Source organism: Serinus canaria, chromosome 1, assembly GCF_022539315.1.
Source record: "Serinus canaria isolate serCan28SL12 chromosome 1, serCan2020, whole genome shotgun sequence".
NCBI classification, from domain to species: domain Eukaryota; kingdom Metazoa; phylum Chordata; class Aves; order Passeriformes; family Fringillidae; genus Serinus; species Serinus canaria.
The window spans coordinates 36552424-36571074 of record NC_066313.1 but is presented as its reverse complement, the minus strand read 5'-3'; the positions used below and the strand labels follow the sequence as shown (position 1 = coordinate 36571074).

At 42.7% G+C, this 18651-nt stretch overlaps 1 protein-coding gene across 3 annotated transcripts; it reads left to right on the top strand.

The window, feature by feature from the left end:
• The first annotated feature begins 46 nt into the window (after window positions 1–46).
• LOC103812508 (high-affinity choline transporter 1-like) lies at window positions 47–12445 on the top strand. 3 transcript variants are annotated; one of them, XM_030234603.2, is made up of 9 exons: window positions 47–2691; window positions 4985–5104; window positions 6109–6222; window positions 7734–7889; window positions 8345–8493; window positions 8999–9142; window positions 10162–10315; window positions 11167–11384; window positions 11798–12445. In XM_030234603.2, the coding sequence occupies exons 2-9, from the start codon at window positions 5047–5049 to the stop codon at window positions 12317–12319; spliced, it is 1515 nt and encodes a 504-aa protein (XP_030090463.1). In that variant the 5' UTR covers window positions 47–2691; window positions 4985–5046; the 3' UTR covers window positions 12320–12445. The 3 variants fall into 3 exon arrangements, with proteins under 3 accessions (XP_030090463.1, XP_018763967.1, XP_009083827.1); XM_018908422.3 differs by lacking the exon at window positions 47–2691 and adding an exon at window positions 3822–4059; XM_009085579.4 differs by lacking the exon at window positions 47–2691 and having other exon boundaries at window positions 4091–5104.
• Window positions 12446–18651: the final 6206 nt, after the last annotated feature.

Sequence of the window (18651 nt, the reverse complement as noted above, 5' to 3'; positions counted from 1 at the left end):
ACTACCTCCAATAGGAAGATAAGTGGAATAAGAGAGAAAGCAGAGTTAAATCATCTGACTTGAATCACCATGAAGAAGTCTCTTCTAGGGTAGGCACCAAGATACACAGGCCATGGGGAGAGACACCCTTCCCCCAGCCCACACTGAAAGAGATGCCTAAGGCAAGAGGGAGGCATTGCCTTTCTGAGCAAGGTTCAGTCGTCCACAGGACAGGAACATCTGGTGCCATTGGGAGTGCAGCAAAGAACCCAGGCAAAAATATCCAGAGATCCAAGAGTCTCACCTGGAGCTAACAACATGAAGGTGTGGCTGACCAAAGAAAACAGCTGTCTCTTGAAAACACAAGGATGCTAAAAATTCCTTTAGTGAAAATACATAAAGGTGACAAAAATTAGATTAAATTATTTCAGCTTATGCTTTTTTGGATCTCCCAAATCACCTTTTACATGAGGCAAAACCTGTGCTCTCAGTAGTGACACCAGAGCCTTCTCCAGAAGCCAGCCAGAACATTGCAACAGGAGCAGCTCTTCTTGCCAAGCACTGCAGGGAGACCTACAAACCCAAACTCTTCTGGTGGGCAAAGCTTCAAGAGAAAATGTCTGCATAATACTAAATATAATAAAAACTTTGATTTGAACAGGGAGTTGGCTTGACTGAAGATAAGATATTATGCTTCAGAATTAGGATTACAACAGATTTTAAATTATTGCTTTGGTGTTTCTTTCAAAATAGAAACAATTTTTCAGGGAAATCTCATAGCAAAGGAAAAGAGCAATTTTGTCCTTAAAATGTTTTTTGCATTGTATACATGAAGAACTTAGTAAAACTAAGGAACTTATTCTTCTGTATCTAACTTTTCTCTATATTCGTCATCTATCTATCTATCTATCTATCTATCTATCTATCTATCTATCTATCTATCTATCTATCTATCTATCTATCTATCTATCTATCTATCTATCCATCTGTCTATCATCTATCTATCTATCTATTTATCTACCTTTTCTGTGTCTATCAACATTAAATAATTAATAGTCAAAAACTACCCAGGCGTAAAGACAAAAGTATCTGTGTAATTTTGATATTCATTCACTGTGCAATCACACTACACAGGCTCTGATTGAAGGATTTAAATATGTTTGGTTTGCATCAAATTATCCCTCTCTGTCCTTTGAAACCCATGCAGGAGATCAGCCACTTGCAATTATGACTAACTTGGGGCAGGAGTAAAACTTTAGACCAAGGACATCATCTGAAAAATGTAAATGTTTGGAGACCAACAGCCCCATGTTTCAGCTGTCAGGATCAAGGACACAATCCAAATACCTGGGCTGGACACCACAGACTAGTTTATACCCTCTCATTTCAAGAGGAACTGTCAGTTCATTTTGATGCAAATGGCTTAGATGCCTCAGGCCTCGGCACTCCATGTTCTCGATTTTTTTGGCTTGCAGAGCAAAGTAAACCAGTGACAGGTTGGTCCTTGCAGACCGCAGAGTGCCATGGCCTCTGCTCTACTGCCCCAGTCCCAGTCCTGTGCCTCTGCTCCCAGGTGAACTCTTCTGTGCAAACAAACTTTAAAAATCCCAAAAGGAATTTTAAAAACCCTGAACCTTTCCAGACTCTCAGAATGCTTTATTTAGTTTCCTACAGAGCACCAACTCTTTGGGCTTGTCTCTTTCCAGAGGAGTGACAGCCACCCTTCAGAAATGCCCTTCCCTGTAGGACCTCTCCCACCTGGAAGCACCCCTTTTCTCCTGAGCCCAGAGAGCCATCTAAAGCCCATCAGCAATAATGTAGCACATTTCACCCAGAAAGGAAGAGCAAAGGCATGGTCTTAGGCACAGAGGCCACTGCCTTGTCCATCTTTATTTCTTCAGCTGCAAAGCTGAGTAGCTCACCACAGTGCTTACAGTTACAAAGCTCTAAGTGCTCACTACAGTGCAGATCATTTCTACAATACATAGAAAACTTCACAGGTACACAGCACCCCTCACCTCCTCTGTTCTTATCAACAACCCATGTCAGAGTCCGTTCCATCAAAGTCAACTAATAAGGTGTAAGAGTTCAGAGTGTTGCAGAGTCACGGAATGGTTTGAGTCAGAAGGGACTTTACAATCATCTAGTTCCAACCCCAACCCCCTGGCATGGGCAGGGACACCTTCCGCCAGACTGGGTTGCTCAGAGCCCTGTCCAACAAAGCCTTGAGCACTTCCAGGGATGAGGCACCCACAACTCTGGGTAACCTGTGCCAGTGCCTCACCACCGTCACAGTAAAGAATTTCTTTGTGAAATCTAAACCTACCCTCTTTCAGTTTAAAGTCATTACTCCTGTTCTGTCACTACATGCCCTTGTAAAAAGTCACTCTTCAGCTTTCCTATATTCCCTTCAGGTACTGGAAAGGACTTGTATCCCCCAAACTCAGAACCATTGGAGATACACCAGAATATCTTGGCTGCTATTCCAGGAGGGCAAGGTGTCTCCAACAGGGACTGTAACCTCCGCTTGGCCAAGTGGACATCTCAGAGGTTTTATAGCATCTCAGGTGACACCAGCCACCTCCATATGAGCATTCAAATCAAGCTCTGAAACATCTACTGGGTACAGTGACACTGCTCTTAGAAGCAACCCTGAGTTCATCAGTCTGAGACCTGTCCTCACTCTGTCCTGCCTCACAAGACTAGAAACAGGTCAGTCAATTCCTCGTAAGATTTGTCCCCATGGGTTACTCTGGGAGCTTGAAGTGAGCAGCACAGCAGCTGGCACCCAAAGCTGCAGCCCTCCACCATGAGCAGGGAATGAAACCCACCTCAAAAATCTCTTCCTTGGTGAGATTTTTTTTTTTAATTTCTTAAAATAGATGCATTAGCTGAGAGTCATTTAATAGCAAAAGAGTACAATAAAAGATTAGGTGAGGAACTGGTCTTCTTGGTATAATTTTGTATTTTTACAGCCCTTCTTCCTTGCACTGTATATCAGCAAAAACACTCTAGATTCAGATGAACTATCTTACACATCCTCTTTCTCTAGGTCTCCTTCATCCCATCATTTACACTGTGTCCTACCACATCTGCCCTCCACACCTCTGGGTCTTTAAATGAAATTTCTCTGGAGAATTTTATGCCTGACAATTTTCTGGATTTTTTTTCCCAAGACATGAAAAAAAGCAGGATCAGTCCAGACATTCTCTGCAGATGTCAAAGAACAAATTCAAATCTTTCTTTGGGCATGTTGAATTTAGTTGACCTTCACATGAAGGGTGCAAGGTCAGGTATGCCCTTCCAGGAGTATCTGACTGCAGAGCAGGCTGAGACCTGGCTGCATTCACCCTCAGCCACATGCACCTTCAACCCTTCCCTGTTCCTGCCTACAAAATATGCTGTAAAACATTTGTTCATAGGAAAAAACTTACTATGTGTATGCTGTTTTAAAAGTTTGTGGAACACCCATTTTGAACAAGGAAGGCAAACCAGAGAAACCAATGGCTCCACTGACACCGGCAATGGAGCTGCAGTCTCTAGGACCTTGTAGCAGGTTCATTTAAGGTGGAAGGGAGTGTTTCTAATTACCACCCCAAAAATGTGCCTTTAAAATGCACTGTGTCCCTTTTTGTACTTGAAATAATTGGGTCAAATTTAAAAGTCATTGCTCAGTAAAAATAGCATTTTTGTTATAAATATAAAGGAATATTTCTCCTAAGGTAGGTTAAGTAATCATCTGGTTCTCAGGCTTTTTCATCTCTTTTAATTTTCACTTCTTTTTAAACACTAATTATGGAGTCTTCACACCAGATCACTGCATAGCTTATCAAAACCTTTATTACCCCTTGTACAGAGAGGTGTCACAGACAACACAGAGTTCCTGCACTTCTCCCCTTTTCTTCTCACAGCCATCACCTATGTGCCTGTGTGTTCCTACCATGTCCTGCTCCTGTCAGGAGCTGGCACACTGCAGAAAACCTTCCTAAAGATTTGGCCTTTGACTCAGAGTGCATCTGAGAAAAAGACATCTGAGATTTCACCATGGAAATGAGCTACCCACTCCACAGATGAACAAAGGTATCCAGGAAAGCCATATATGTACCCTAAACCAGGCAGACTTTACATAGAATTGGTTATAAAGAGGCATACAGGAACAGATGGTAAAGATTGACAGAGTAACTGAAAAGATATTGGTGTGGCAACTCTACAATAAATGTACAATAAATGTAAACAATTTAATTCCATAATGCATATTTGAGGTTTTTCCGCAGAATCATTCATGTTAACAGAGAGGTTCACAAAGTTTAAAAGTCTGTATCACTCCTATAGTTTCATTGAAGAGCCCAACACCACCTTGCTTTGTTACCACTTTCCAATGATTGCTTTGAATACCATCATGTATCTCCTTTCATTGGTCAATGGTAAATCTTTTTTACTGTTTCCTAGGTTTACTTTGATCATTGCTGAGAGTTTAGTCTAGTCAGCTTTTAACAGACAAATTCTTAGCCCTATCTTCTGCTTTAGCCTTGTGCCTAGAACCCAGAGAAATATGGATTATCTTCATTCCATTTCATATCAGACAAAATATAACATTTCCCCTACTTTAAGCCAATCTGGTCATACTCCACACATCAGTGTTCCATTAGGCACTCATCCTTATGCTCTTAATCTTTGCTCCTCACTAAAATAAGATTGGATATCTACTGGAGAAGGGGCAAGGCTGCAGAATTGCCAGTGTTTTTCCAAAGACAGACTCTGCATCTGGTTCTCCAGACTTTTGGGGTCATCACTCTGTTTCACACTGCTTCTTTTGTTGCAAAGTCCAGCAGTTCCTTTACAAAGCACCACTATTTCCACTGATTTTTTTTCTGATTGTGTTCTCAATCAAAGAACATTATCATCACACTATTATTCCTCTCTATAACCTAAATTGAGCAACAGAAAATGGCTCTAAATATACCAGGCTTAGTATCTCTGAGTGTATTTTTTACATTAACTTTAGCTACTGGAATTTGGGCTTCTTGGAAAAGCAGAAAGGATCAGCAGAACAGGAACCCAACAGAGATGGCCATGGTTGGAGGCAGGAATATACATGTTTTCATTGGATTGTTTACTGCAACAGGTAAGCTTTCTTAAAAGACTTTTAAAAATTCTTCTTAAAATGCATGTATTGCATAGATCTGGGTGACTTCTCTTTCAAAGGAAGTGAACTCCTTTAATGTCAGGGTAGATTTTGCCTATGTGTGACTTTAAAGGAGTATGGTTTCATGAATCATTTTGGGTTGGATTCTTACAAACCTCTTCACACTGAGAAGAACCTAATGTTTATGTATATTCTCTTAAATTAAAGAGATTCATTTAAGAGTTTAGTTAAGAGTTAAGAGTTTAATTTAAGAATTACAAAAGAATACAACACTTTTCATTAAGGAGGACTGTGGTCTTAATCGTGAACCAGTTTCTGTTATCCACCATAACAGAAGAATTTTACTCACAGAAAAGCCCGGTTCTGTGTGAAATAAATTGTCACTCATGGTGAGCATTGGTCCCCTCTTAAAAAGAGAGTTTCCCTCAACTTCCCTTTTCTCTCCTTGCTGCCCGGCATAATCTGAAATTTGCTTCCCAGACCTGTTTTTTGTAAAGGCATCCCCCAGTGATATTTGCATGGCTAAGACACTTAAATCATTGTTGTAGGTTTGTTATCTGATTGCATTGCCTGTTTGCATTTGTTTTCCCTAATCTCTATTTTCTTAGATCCTGTAAGTGATGCTCTTGAAGGAGGGCAATTCTACAAAGGCAATTCTGTTTCCTCCAGCAAAAGTCTTCCTCTGAGAAAAAAAAATGTAATTAAAAATTACTATATTCAAAATGCCTCTAAATATTTAAACATTGAGCTTTTCCATGCAAACACAAATATTCATTCTTGAAGCTGCAAAATTATTTAGAGTGAGATTCTAATACTATTATCTATAGTTAGCACATCTCCCTATGGCAGAAAACTTTGCAAAGAAAATAGAGGTGTGATGAAATATTTGTATGAGAAAAATGTTTACAAGTTCTCAGAGTGTTTTGCAGGGCTAGTTGGGAATATGTCTCTCAGTTCTGACCTTTTATCTTCCATGATTACAGCCACCTGGGTTGGAGGAGCATATATCAACAGCACAGCTGAAATTGTCTACCTGCCTTCAAAAGGATTACTGTGGGTCCAGGCACCTGTGGGATTTGCCTTGTCCCTTGTTATTGGTAAATAATTCATGTGATTAGGACACATAAGCTTTAAAAATATTTTATAGGAGTATATTAAGATATGTGACAGAATATAGGGTACATTTTAAATGTGATTTTGTTTTTTCAGTCTCCCATATATTGAGAATAAGCATTTATAATGCTGTCCTCTGAACTGAAACATAAGTTAGGATAGCTTGGAGCTAGAGTAGAGTTTTCCTACTTGTAGTAATTTATGGGACAAAAATCTTATATGAAGATTTAGAAGAATGTGTCTATTGCTTTTTTGTGCATATTGCTTTTTCCACATGGTCTCTAATTCACAGACTATATCTTGATTTTCCACTAAAATGCATTCTTCTAAGTAGTCTCGTCTCAATGAATGTGTCCTGTATCCAGCTTATGCCATTTTGTAGCTTGTCTTTTTTTTTTTTTTTTTTTTTGAAACTAAGCTAAGTGTGCAGTGTTCTATACCTGAGTTGCCATTTCTAACTCTGAGAATTACTGGACTCATGTTGAGGTTCAGGTCTCTTGCCAAGACCAAAGTTGCTTTTAGGCCACACTGTGTTATACTATAACTCTCCTAGGGACACAGGATGATGAAAGCAAGGAGACCTGTGCAGACCTTACACATGAATTTCTAAAAGAACAATAACCTTTATTCTCAAGTCAAAGAAAAGAGTCCAACTGACGTGAATATGAATCAAGCTTGGAAATATATTGCCAGGACTGCTTATGTGAGTAATTCCTACTAATGAAACTGAGGAGTGCAGGTCTGATCCTGCAATCTTTGCTCAGGTCAGTAGTGCCCAGACAAGCAGTCCTGCTGGCTTCAGGGTTAGACACAATATATATTCTTTGCTTTTAATGAGATGGCTGCACATCTGAGGTCCAATATTTAGATGAAGGTGGGTGGGACTCTGCTCAATGTGCAGATTAAAACAATATAGTTCTGGGAAGAGACAATGAAGCCACCAAAATGAAAAATGTAATCAGAAAAGGACCACATATCAACAGGTTGCATCACATGACCAAGGACAAAACTTTGCCTCCTTTTTAGCCAAATATGAGACTTCAATGCCTCACTCTGGCTACTGTCATCTTCCATGGGATGCTTTTCAGAAAAGCTTATGTCTCAGATTGGTAGGTCTTTGAGGATGCAAAGGAGATTATATATGGGTATCCACTGAGCTAAGTCCCTGTTACAGTCACACAGGTATTTTGTGTCATCTGGGGTGCCACAGGGAGTGACCCCCAGTAGCCACTCCAGAAAGATCTAGATGTGCCAATAGTGGACAGTCATATGTATAAGCTGTAAGCAGATATCCTGTATAAGATGGGAACTCTCAAATGGATGAAACCCTACATTTAGCAAGTGAATTTAAACGCTGGTGTCTGGTTGGCAGGGTCCATTATGCATTAATTCACTAGTTGGGTCTGATACACATATACCACATTACTCTAACCTCTTTTTTTCCTGGAATATAAAATATACAAAATTCTACCGCAATGTCATTTCTTTCTGATAGGTGGTTTCTTCTTTGTAAATCCAATGAGATCAAAAAATTATGTGACTGTGATGGACCCCCTTCAAGAAACTTATGGGAACATGATGGGAACCTTACTTTTCATTCCACCACTGCTAGGAGAGGTGTTCTGGTTTGCAGCCATCCTGGCATCCCTGGGTAAATACTTGCTTTCCTGTGATATTTGTTAAAGGACACGTGGACTGACAGAGTGTAGTACACCTTTGGGAATTGTGGAAAGCTGTGCTTCCTGTCTCCTTTTGTGAGAGGAACACACATTTCTCATTTTTAGAAAATATATTTTCAGGTTCAAAACAAATAGTGCTATATATTCATTAGATTATAATAGAGAATTCTTCCAATATCAGTTTGTACCTTCCTCTTGCCTGTAGGAGAGCAGATGTAAAAAGGCAAAGTGCCTTGGCAACAGCCATGCAGGAAGGTGAAGCAGTAAGGGCAGGAAGGAATCACAGGCTCTCTCGAGCTCCCACTGTGCACGCTCTCTGTAGACTGCATTTTTCATACACTATGTTGTACTGGCACCAGGGGAATAACATAACCTTATTTATCCTCTGTTCTGTACATGTATACTTGACTGCTGTCCTTGTCTGCAGGAGCAACAATGAGGGTCATCTTGGATATTGGCGGCTCTTTGGCTATCACCATCTCGGCCTGTACTGTTATACTTTACACTCTGCTGGGAGGCCTCTACTCTGTTGCCTACACTGATGTCATCCAGATGGTTTTCATTACCCTCAGCCTGGCAAGTGCTGTGCATTTCTTTGGTAGTTTTCTAACTAAAGGGAAAAGGGAAAAGCCCTGCTCTTCTTTTCAGCGTGTCTGAGACGAAAAATAACTTCCTTGACCTGCAGTTCCCCTTTAGGAGAACATGTTTCCTGAAAAATATTAGTCTTTGTAAGTCTTTGTACCTTATGCATTTCAGACAGTGTTCACACAAGCCACTGGCCTTGCTGGGTGAACACAAAAAGGTCTGCATTAAAGTGAAGTTTGCAGAACCTGTCTAAAACCATCTTGGATGGAGAGAGATCTGTCTACAGAAAGTACCAATTAACCTGAATTACAGACTCATGGTCTTGATGATGCCATGAGCCAGAAACATATATATTTAGAGTAAGGAAGGGGGAGAAAGGAAGACTAAGTCTAGGCTTAATCTTATGTAACTCAATGTTCTATGTCTACCTTAAGTATCTGTTCTCCAAGAACAAGGACACTGGGAAAATGATTAACAACTTCCTTTTCTGTCCTAGTGGATCTGTATCCCCTTTGCCCTGGTGAATTCTGCAACGGAAAGTATTTATTACACTGCAACCCATCAATCTTACCAAGACCCTTGGATTGGGAAGATAGAAAAACAGTATCTTGGAAGGTGGCTGGATGACTTCTTCTACTTGGTATGGAGTACTTCTTGGACAAGTGGTTGGGAGGAGAAATTGTGCAGGGACTTTCTGGAAAGTTTCCGAGTCCCACCAGCCAGGAGCCCTGCACTGCATGGCCAGTTGACACGGGCTGGAGGTGTAAAACTGTCCCTCAGCACCCCCTGCATCAACCTAAATGGAGTGGGGAGACCCAGGGCTCAGCTGTGGGATGAAAAGATGCAGTAGGGCCACTCCATCCTTTACCCACATGGAGAAACATACCTCCTGGTGAGACCATCCAGGCAGCCAGTTTCTCTCCTGGCACATAAATTAGTAATTTCCGACCTTTTGAGACACTGGTCTTGCAGCCTCAGTAGTGTGCTTTTAACATAAATATGTAAAATTCCCCCTATTTGGAAAAAAAAAAATTAAAATGACATGACTGCCAGAGATCAGCAAGCGCAGTGTGATTGGCTCCACTGCACAACACAACTTTTGAGTTACCAATATAGCCAAGACTCCAGGAGATTGTTCTGCTCTTACTAAACTGATAATAGGGACACATAGAAGTTTGTCTGGTGTGGAAGAATCTTCAGATTTTAACTGATTAATTTTGTTTACTAAGAAAGAGAAAATTATGGTATTATTTTTCATTTTAAAAGCTGAATATCTAAGTGTCCGAGGTTGACTATATGATGCTTTAATCCCCACTCGTCTTGTTCTGTGTAGATTTATTTACAAAAGCTGCATTCCTGAAAGACTTCCTTTTCACTTCCTCCGTGCCTGATTCACAATTCCAAACAACCATTTTTCAGCTTTCTCCATCTGCCAAACCATTAACCTGTTTTCATTAAAATTTCACATCCAATGTGAAATGGCTGAAAACAAAGGAAACAGGGAATTCTCAACTATCAGAAATATTATCCTCAAGAGTTAGAGCTGGGCAACATTTATGCACTTGAAATGAGAATTTGATTATTTGAAATTAGAATTTATTATGGATGATGCCCTACAGCAGCCTGGTGAGTACCACTGGTAACCAATGAATGTTTCAGGTGCTTGGGAGCATCCCGTGGCAGACTTACTTCCAAAGGGTGCTCTCTGCTGCCTCGACAGGACAGGCGAGGCTCATCTCCTACCTCTCTGGACTCGGGTGCTTTGCTATGGCCATCCCCTCCGTGCTCATCGGGGCAGTTGCAGCATCAACAGGTAAAACAAATCATTTGTCTCTGAGTAACCAATGTGGTTTTGGCAAAGGTGATTAAAACAGGATCCAAAGAAGTCCTGATAGAGGCTTCAGATTACCCCATCCCATGATCCTCAACACTAAGATAGGTGATCTGTCCAGAAAATGTGGAGCCCTCTGAGGTACACTGCATAACTGCTTACAGATGTTTAAACAGCCCCAAGACCTGTTTAAAGCTATTTCCTTATGATGAAATTACTTCTCCCAGACTTTTTGCTGAGGAAAGATGAAGGCACACTCTCTAAAGACTTGTATAATCCTATTTTAGAAGAAATTTTATGTTTCTTTCTGTTCATGCCTTAGACATGTAAGACACAATCTTACTACAGATTGTTAATAAGGTTCTTGCTTGAAGGAATCAAGAAGTTCAGTCCTGTAAACTCACAGTCTCCATGCAGGGAATCAGTCCTGTGTTGGCTGTGAGCAAGGGTAAAAGGGCAGCCAGATCACTGAACATTTAAGGAAACCAGCTGAAGTAATGACTTCATCCAATTCTCTTCTCCTCATGAGCAGTGTCTAGAGGTTGACCTTTAATTGAGTCAGTTCTGGAATCACACAAAGCACACCCATTTCTATAGATGCTGCTGAGGGAAAGAGAAATTTTTGATCTAGTGGGAGCTGCAGCGTGCTAAAGGGAATCACAAAAGTTCACAAAAGAACCCAAAAAAAAAAAATCAATCTAAGTCCTAAAATACTGAGTGGATCTCAGTTCTTATCCCTTTATGACTGACCCCCGTGAAAAGAATTTCAAAGCCAGCAAAAACGTTCAGAAAGGATTTGTTGTGACTTTTCCTTGTTTTGTTTTGTTTTAAAGACTGGAATCAGACAAGCTATGGTCTTCCTAGTCCATTTGAGAGAGGGGAGTCAACAATGATCCTCCCACTTGTTTTACAACATCTCTGCCCAGCATATATCTCCATTACTGGTTTGGGAGCCATCGCTGCTGCTGCAATGTCTTCTGCAGATTCAGCTCTTCTCTCCACTGGCTCCATGTTCGCTCACAATATCTACAGGAAAATCCTGAGGAAAAAGGTACCTGCTTGCAGCATTCAGTAGTTTTGGTGTCAGGAAAGACAGTCTTGTTTCAAGGCTATTTCTAAACCAGTCTCTGACTGGAGGTGTGTGTCCTTCAGCTGCTGAACTGGTTTCTGGAGACATAAGCCAGGGGTGTTCATATCCTTGGTAAGGGTACCAAAACCCATACTGGTGAGCTTTGCTCATTCTAACAAGACTAGTATGAAATTTGGACTAAGGTATTAATGGAAACAGCATAAAACCATAACCCTTAAAATCAGAGGCCCCTCCAGGGGTACCTGCCTTGCCTGGCTGGTAGCAAGTGGTGCCTGAAAGCTTTAAGGGCTTGGGGAGAACCAGCCCAGGGCAGGGCAGTGTTGGACATCCTGCCAAAATACTGTGTCTCTAATGCTGCAATCTCTGCTTTACAGGCTTCAGAGACAGAGGTGTTGTGGGCCATGAGGACCTCCATGTTGGTGTTTGGGGCCGGGGCTGCTGGTCTGGCTTTTTATTCCAGCTCTGTCTACGACCTCTGGTTCCTCAGTGGGGAGCTGGTGTACGCCCTCCTCTTCCCTCAGCTCTGCTGTGCCCTCTTTGCACCCAGCACAAACACCTATGGATCAGCTGCTGGCTTTTTGGTTGGGCTCCTGCTGAGGCTGCTGGCAGGGGAGCCTGCCCTGAGCATCCCCCCTGTCATCCGCTACCCAGCCTGCTCCCTGGTGAATGGGACCTACAGCCAGCTCTTCCCCTTTAAAACATTCACTGTGCTTCTTACCTTGGGCACAATCCTTGCTGTTTCACACCTGGCCAAGGCTTTGTTTCAGAACAACCTCCTTCCTCGCAGCTGGGATGTTTGCAATATCACAGGGGGAACCGCCATCCTTGTCCCCTTGCAGCAGGTGGAGAAACAGGAGCGTTTGCCAGCCACTGCACTAGAAGAGAACCAGGATTAAATATGGGGTTTCATTTGAAAGGCCAAAGCATGTTCAGCAGTTAGAGCATGGCACAGACAGCATCGCTCCCTGCTTTCTCCACTAATGATTTATTTAAATTCCTCACCAAGAAATAAAGAGGCATTCTGTTCATCCAAGGAGAATATGTGAGTTTGAAGTCAGCAGTGATTAAAGCCACATGGTGATGGAGCACAATCTTGTGGTGGTGACCACGGAACACCTTGGGCCCCAGCAATGGTTGCTCTGAGGTGCCCCTGGCATTCCACCTGAAAGCAAAGCTATAATCCTGCTCCAACACTTAGGGTGTTCCCAAGTCACCTACTTTTCTGACCACAAGGAAAAGAAATTAATGTCTGATAGATTGGATATTCTTGATTTAAAAAAAAAAAAAAAAAAAAAAAAGGTGAGCAGACCTGTTTCCATTACACAGCAAGGGGTTTAGCATAATCATCCATCCCTGGGGAGCACATCAAATATCTGAAAACACAAATTACTGAAAGCAGTGCAACTGCCACAGCAGTGAGGCAGTAATATCAGTTCTGTACCATTCCTTATATGCTTTACAAAGCTTTCCTTCATACTGCAAGTTTTTGCACGTCTCTCCCCACTGCAGTGGATGCCTCAGCCTGGGAATGTGTGAGACATCCCTTCTTTACAACCTGGTAGGGCAGTAACAGGTAAGCAAAGTAAAGCAACAGCCCTTAAGTATTCACTAAGAAAAATTTACATAGCCACTACTTAACAAAAACCAGAAAGGAAAATAGAGGTGTCAGACAGACTATTGGAATTTTGTCTAAAACCTGTTAAATTTAAATTTGAATTTTGTCTAAAACCTCCCAAAAGATTCAAGCCACAGATGAGTACAGAAAATCCCCCAATACCTTGTCTGCATAAATTCTTAATGGCTTGGAAGACAAGAAACCCAGATAAATAGCGAGTTTGGACTCTAGCCTAAAATCTGATGGACTGAGAACATGCCCCAGTGAGATGGATCATTAAGATGTGAGCTGAATTAAAGATTCAGGAGGATTCCACAGTAATGGTTTACAGATGGCTGTCATTTTATACTTCCTTCAGCAGCTGTGCAGCATCTTACCAGGGTCAGCTACAATCCATCAGGAACCACACTCACAGTACCTTTCCAAAGTGGTTGTGGGAGCTGCTGTGAGTGGAAACACCTGGCACTACTGAAAGGAAGATATTTACTGGCATGACCAAAATATCCTGCAGCAGAGTAACCCTCACAGCCAAGTGAGCTGCTGAGGTGAAAACAAGGTGCTGCTCCAATTTACTTACAGTATGGTATGCACAAGGTGAGAAGCTCCACTGGTGCCACTGTGCATTACTGCAGCAAGCTCAGCAAGAAGCCACCAGACTCAGAATTGTACCAAGGCAACTGCCTTGACTGCCAGCCCTGCACTCTAGATATGGGTTTGAGGTTTCTGCTCCCTGTGGGGGATTATTCATCTCTTTTAAAATATCCATCCTCAGCAAGGTGGAGATTCTGCTCCTCCTCAGAAAGATTTCACATAACCTTATGTTTTGTGCTAGTGTTAGTGAACACCTGGGCACACTAACCTTCCAATGCACAGACATCCTGTTGATATACTTTGTTAAACCAAGTCCAGAAATTCTCTCCTGTGTCTCTAGAGACTGCCATGAAATATTAATTATAACCTGTCTAGAAAAGGGAAAAAAAAAAAAAACTGGTTTAAAAATCAAAAGCTTTGCCATTGACTATGGCCCCAGGCTGTCACCCACGGGAGTTTTTCACACAGCAGCGATTTGAGTGGGAGCATGTGAGGTTGTGCTTACGCAAGGGAGGCACCAAAGCTATCATTACCCCAGCGCCAGGAGAACAGGGCTCTCCTTAAAGCACAGTTGCTGGATGCTGATTCAAACATACTCCCCTGAGAGATTTAGGGGTGACCTAGTTTGTGGACCTGTCCATCCCCCTGTGTGGGGCAGATCAAAGCTGACATGCTGCACTTGTACTGGGGCACAGACCTGCTGCACGACCCAGATAGGAGTGAAACCCCAATGCCCTCATGCCAAGGTTATCACCCTGCTTCCTGGCCATAGAATCATAGAATGCTAAGGGCTTGGAAGAGACCTTAAAGATTATCTAGTTACAAGCCTCCTGCCAGGGATAGGGATGCCACTTACTAGGTGAGGTTGCTCAGGGCCCTATTTAACCCGGCCTTGAACACTTCCAGGGCACTGGGCATCCACAAATTTCCAGGGCAACCTGCTTCTGTGCCTCACCAACCTTTGAGTAAAGATTTGTTATTTAATCTAAAAATACCCTCTTTCATTTAAAAAATACTGCCCCTTGTCCTGTCACTATCTGTTTATACAAAAAGTCCCCTTCCCTCCTTTTTATAAGCCCCCTTAGGTATTTGAAGGCTGCAATGAGGACTCCATGGAGCTTTCTCTTCTGCAGGCTGAACAACCCCTAGTCTCTCGGACTGTCTCCATAGGGGAGATGCTCCATCCCTCTGATCATCTTTGTGGCTTCCTCTGGACCCATTTAGCACATCTTTTCTGTGCTGGGACCCCAGAGCTGGATGCAGCACTGCAGGTGGGGTCTCACCAGAGCAGAGCAAAGCAGAGGGGCAGAATGCACTCCCTTGCCCTGCAGGCCACCTTGCGTTTGAAGGAGCCCAGGATCCATTCCACACAGCAGCTCTGACAGGCAAATGCCTACATCTGGAGATACCTTTCCATTGTTGTGCTCAGCTTCTCCTGCTTTTATGCTGCAGAGACCCTAAGTTTGAAATTGAAGCCTTTCTGTGCTAACAGGTTTGGCATGGCAGGCAATAGATCCACAGCTTCCTGAGAGAGCAGTGAAGGACACTGAAGAGTGTCACCGCTGAAGAGTGCCACCACTGCCATCATGATACCACCCAGCGTCACCACAGAAACTCACAGAGATTTCAAACATGAGACTCTTTGCTGTCAGGGGTATCTCACAAACTCAGCCATACTTGGCCCTTGCAAAGCTTCCCTAAATTTCATACCACTAACAGTGCTCTGCTTTGTGTGAAGAGAGGAAAATGGCAAAAACACAATTACTGTAACTCTCATGAATGCTTACCACTTCCCATCCTTATATGACTCTCTCCTCCGAACATCCCCCAGCAAGCTTAAAAAGAAAACATTCATCAAGGTTGGACAAAGTTTTGGAAGCAATTAGCTGCAAGTAAAATAAATACAAAAAGCACTTCTGTCCTGTACTTAATGCCCAAATGCCTAGTAGTTCCAGTCCAGCAGACTCAAGGTCCTTGAGGTGTTGCCAGCATGGGGGATAATAACCCAACTCCTATGAAGCCATTCTGTTCGTGGATTACAGCCTCCAGTTCATATTCCCATATTTTTCTTCCAGTTTACCTCTCCACATGTGGATTTACCTCCTTTGACCCATTGTCCATGACAATGACTCTATGCAGTTTCAGTTTTTATTAACTTTTCTCAGCCTAGACAGCTGCTACATAAAGCAGCAAACTCCAGCATCCAGCTGTACTCTGTTGTTGCCTGGGTTGGTGGGATCCACTGAGATACCCTGAGGCTTCCATTGTCTTGTCTTTCTTTGACATTTTTACAGTTCATTCTTTAGAGCATCTGAGATGGGATCAGGCTGAAATTCGATTAAGAAAGAACCATACAAAATCAATGCCATGTGCATTAGGTAGATTAACAACTGGCAGGTTTGAAATGCAATTACAAGTAGGAAATGACCATCCAGTATCAGAACCTCTTGGCATCATGCTATGGAACTGTACTTACCAGTGACTGGGTGGGCGATGAGGAGCAGTCCACATCGTGTGCTCAGCTGGTCAAACAAGCTGCAGGCCAGTGGGGGCTCATGGACCATCTAATGCAGGTGTCTACAGACAGATCAAGTGTATCACAGCCTGAAACAAACTGTTGGCTGTTTGTCCTCAAAGGAAGGCCTGAGTGAAGATATGCACTGTAATGTCGAGATTTAGGTGAGATCAGTCTTATCCAGAGCATGCTCCTGCTACTTTGTCTCTTTTTTTTCCCTCACAGGCAGGGTTTATGACAACATCCAGTGTCTGAAAGTTAAAACTAGACAAATTAAGACTAAAATGAAGCTTAGCATTTTAAATGTAACATCCATTAAGCAGAGCAAGTTGGCAAGGGCTGAGGTGGATTTGCCTTCACTGAAAAGGCTACAACAAAAGTGGAAGCTTTTCTCAAAGTTATCCCTCTGTTTTAAGAGGAATCCATTCAGTGTAGCTCCAGGGTGTCTGATGTCCAGCCCAGAGTTCAGACTGACAAATCACAGTAACATTGTTTGTTCCTTACTTCTCTCAGCCCTGGTGGAGATGAGCAATCAGGTACCACTGAGGTAACCACTGCCACTTCTGTATTAATGCTGGCATTGCTCAGAGCCCTGCTTGCCACCCTTGAACTCCAACAATAAGAAGTCAAGAACACAGTGTGCTTTGGATTTCTAAATCTAAACTGGGTCCTCCATCAGCCGACTCTCCATATCCTGGACCCCAAGGGTTCTGTTCAAACATGAAGGAAAAAAGTCTCTTTCTCTCAGTGATGGTGCTGCATGACTCCTCCAGCAGCCACCTACCCATCCTGCACTGAAAAATCAGTTTTCCATCTCTGCTGTGTTGGGAGCAGTTCCTAAGTCCTCCACACACACAGGCTGAGGTGGGGCACAAGGCCCAGGCTCCAAGTGGTGTTGTGACATCCGTGTGTGGTGCTCCGGGGGAAAGCACGCACTGTGCCTGTGCAAGGGTCTGAGCTGTGACTGCCCCGAGTTACCCGCGCTTGTTTCCACGGGAGACACCACAATTACAGCACCATTGCTCAGTCACAGTCATTATTTGAAAGACCACATGCCTGACATGCTTCAGCAGGCGCTCTGCAAGGCCAGGCGGGCTCGGTTCAATTCACCTCAGCGCTCTGTATTCCAGCTGCCCCGCAGGTGCTGTGTCCAGGCACGGGAACCAGCACAGATAAGGAGGTTGCCTGCAGCGAGGATCATCACGTCTGGCTCTCTAGAGAGAGCCTGTGGCAGCCCCTGCTTGGTGCTTCAGCAAGCCCATAGTGAGTCTGATCAGTGGTAGAAAAATGAGTTCTGGTTTCGGCAGCTCAGGCGCCATGAGGACACAGCTGTGTTGACAGGGCAGGTCAAAGTAAATACTTTGCACCAAATTTAGGCCAAATGAATTGGAGAGCTACTTAGGTGATCCACATAAAAAGTGCGGTTAAGACTGAAGTGTGAATATTTAAACACTGCATTTCAACTAGACCAACTTAATAATGCTTAATTATTGCTTTTCGTAATTATTACTCAAGTTTAATTTTACTTGTCGCCCAACCTGTACATATCAGATTAGGATATAATGTACATATCCTGCATCCTAGGACAGTGATCACATCAGAGATGAGAGACAGGCTTGAGCACCTGGAGCATCCCAAGATTTGAGATGAAAAAAGCTTGTGCTATTCCGGTAATGGACAGCAATGGAGACAAAAAAGGGGGAAAAGAGGGGAACAAAGGAAAGACAGAAGAGATCCTTTTGCACTTGACCCTTCCCATTTGAGACTGTTTTCATTCTGCACACAGTGGACAGATGTGCCATTCACTTTGCTGAATTCTGCAATTGAAAATATTATATTGCTAATGAGCAACAGTGAAAAATACTATGGGTCTGCAAAGTTGAACTAAAAACTTGGACAATGGTCAGATAAATCTTCCTTGTGATAAAAGCTCCTCTTGCATATTCTTTGTATGGTATAACACTAACCCATAGACAGTAACTTGGGACATTGATGTGAGGTGAAGGGTTGTAGGAATGACTGACCTTCTGGTGTCCAAAGTGGAACATAATTATTTTATTTCATTGGAATTGCATTAATATTTTTCTTTAATTTTACCACCACAAGTTGAGCTAATCAGTGACATCAGGAGTGGAGGCAGCCTGGGCTGCAGTGATAATGCACTAGTGGAGTTCATAGGAGTGGATAAAGGTCAGGCAAAGAATAAAACCAGAAGCCTGAATTTTAAGGAAAAAAATTTCCAATCCTTCAAAGAGTTAGTCAATAGGACACCTGTGGAAAACTGCCCTCAAGGGCAAGGGAGCAGAAGAGAGCTGAGAGATCTTAAAGGACATATTTCAAAGAGCATAAAAGCTCTCAATCCCCAGGTATAAGAAATCAGGAAAGGAAGGCAAGAGACCAGCATGGCTGAGTTGAGACCTGCTAGAGAAACTAAAGGGCAAGAAGGAAATGCACAGGCAGTGGAGCAGGAACAGGTATCCTGGGAAGAGTATAGGGACACTGCTCAG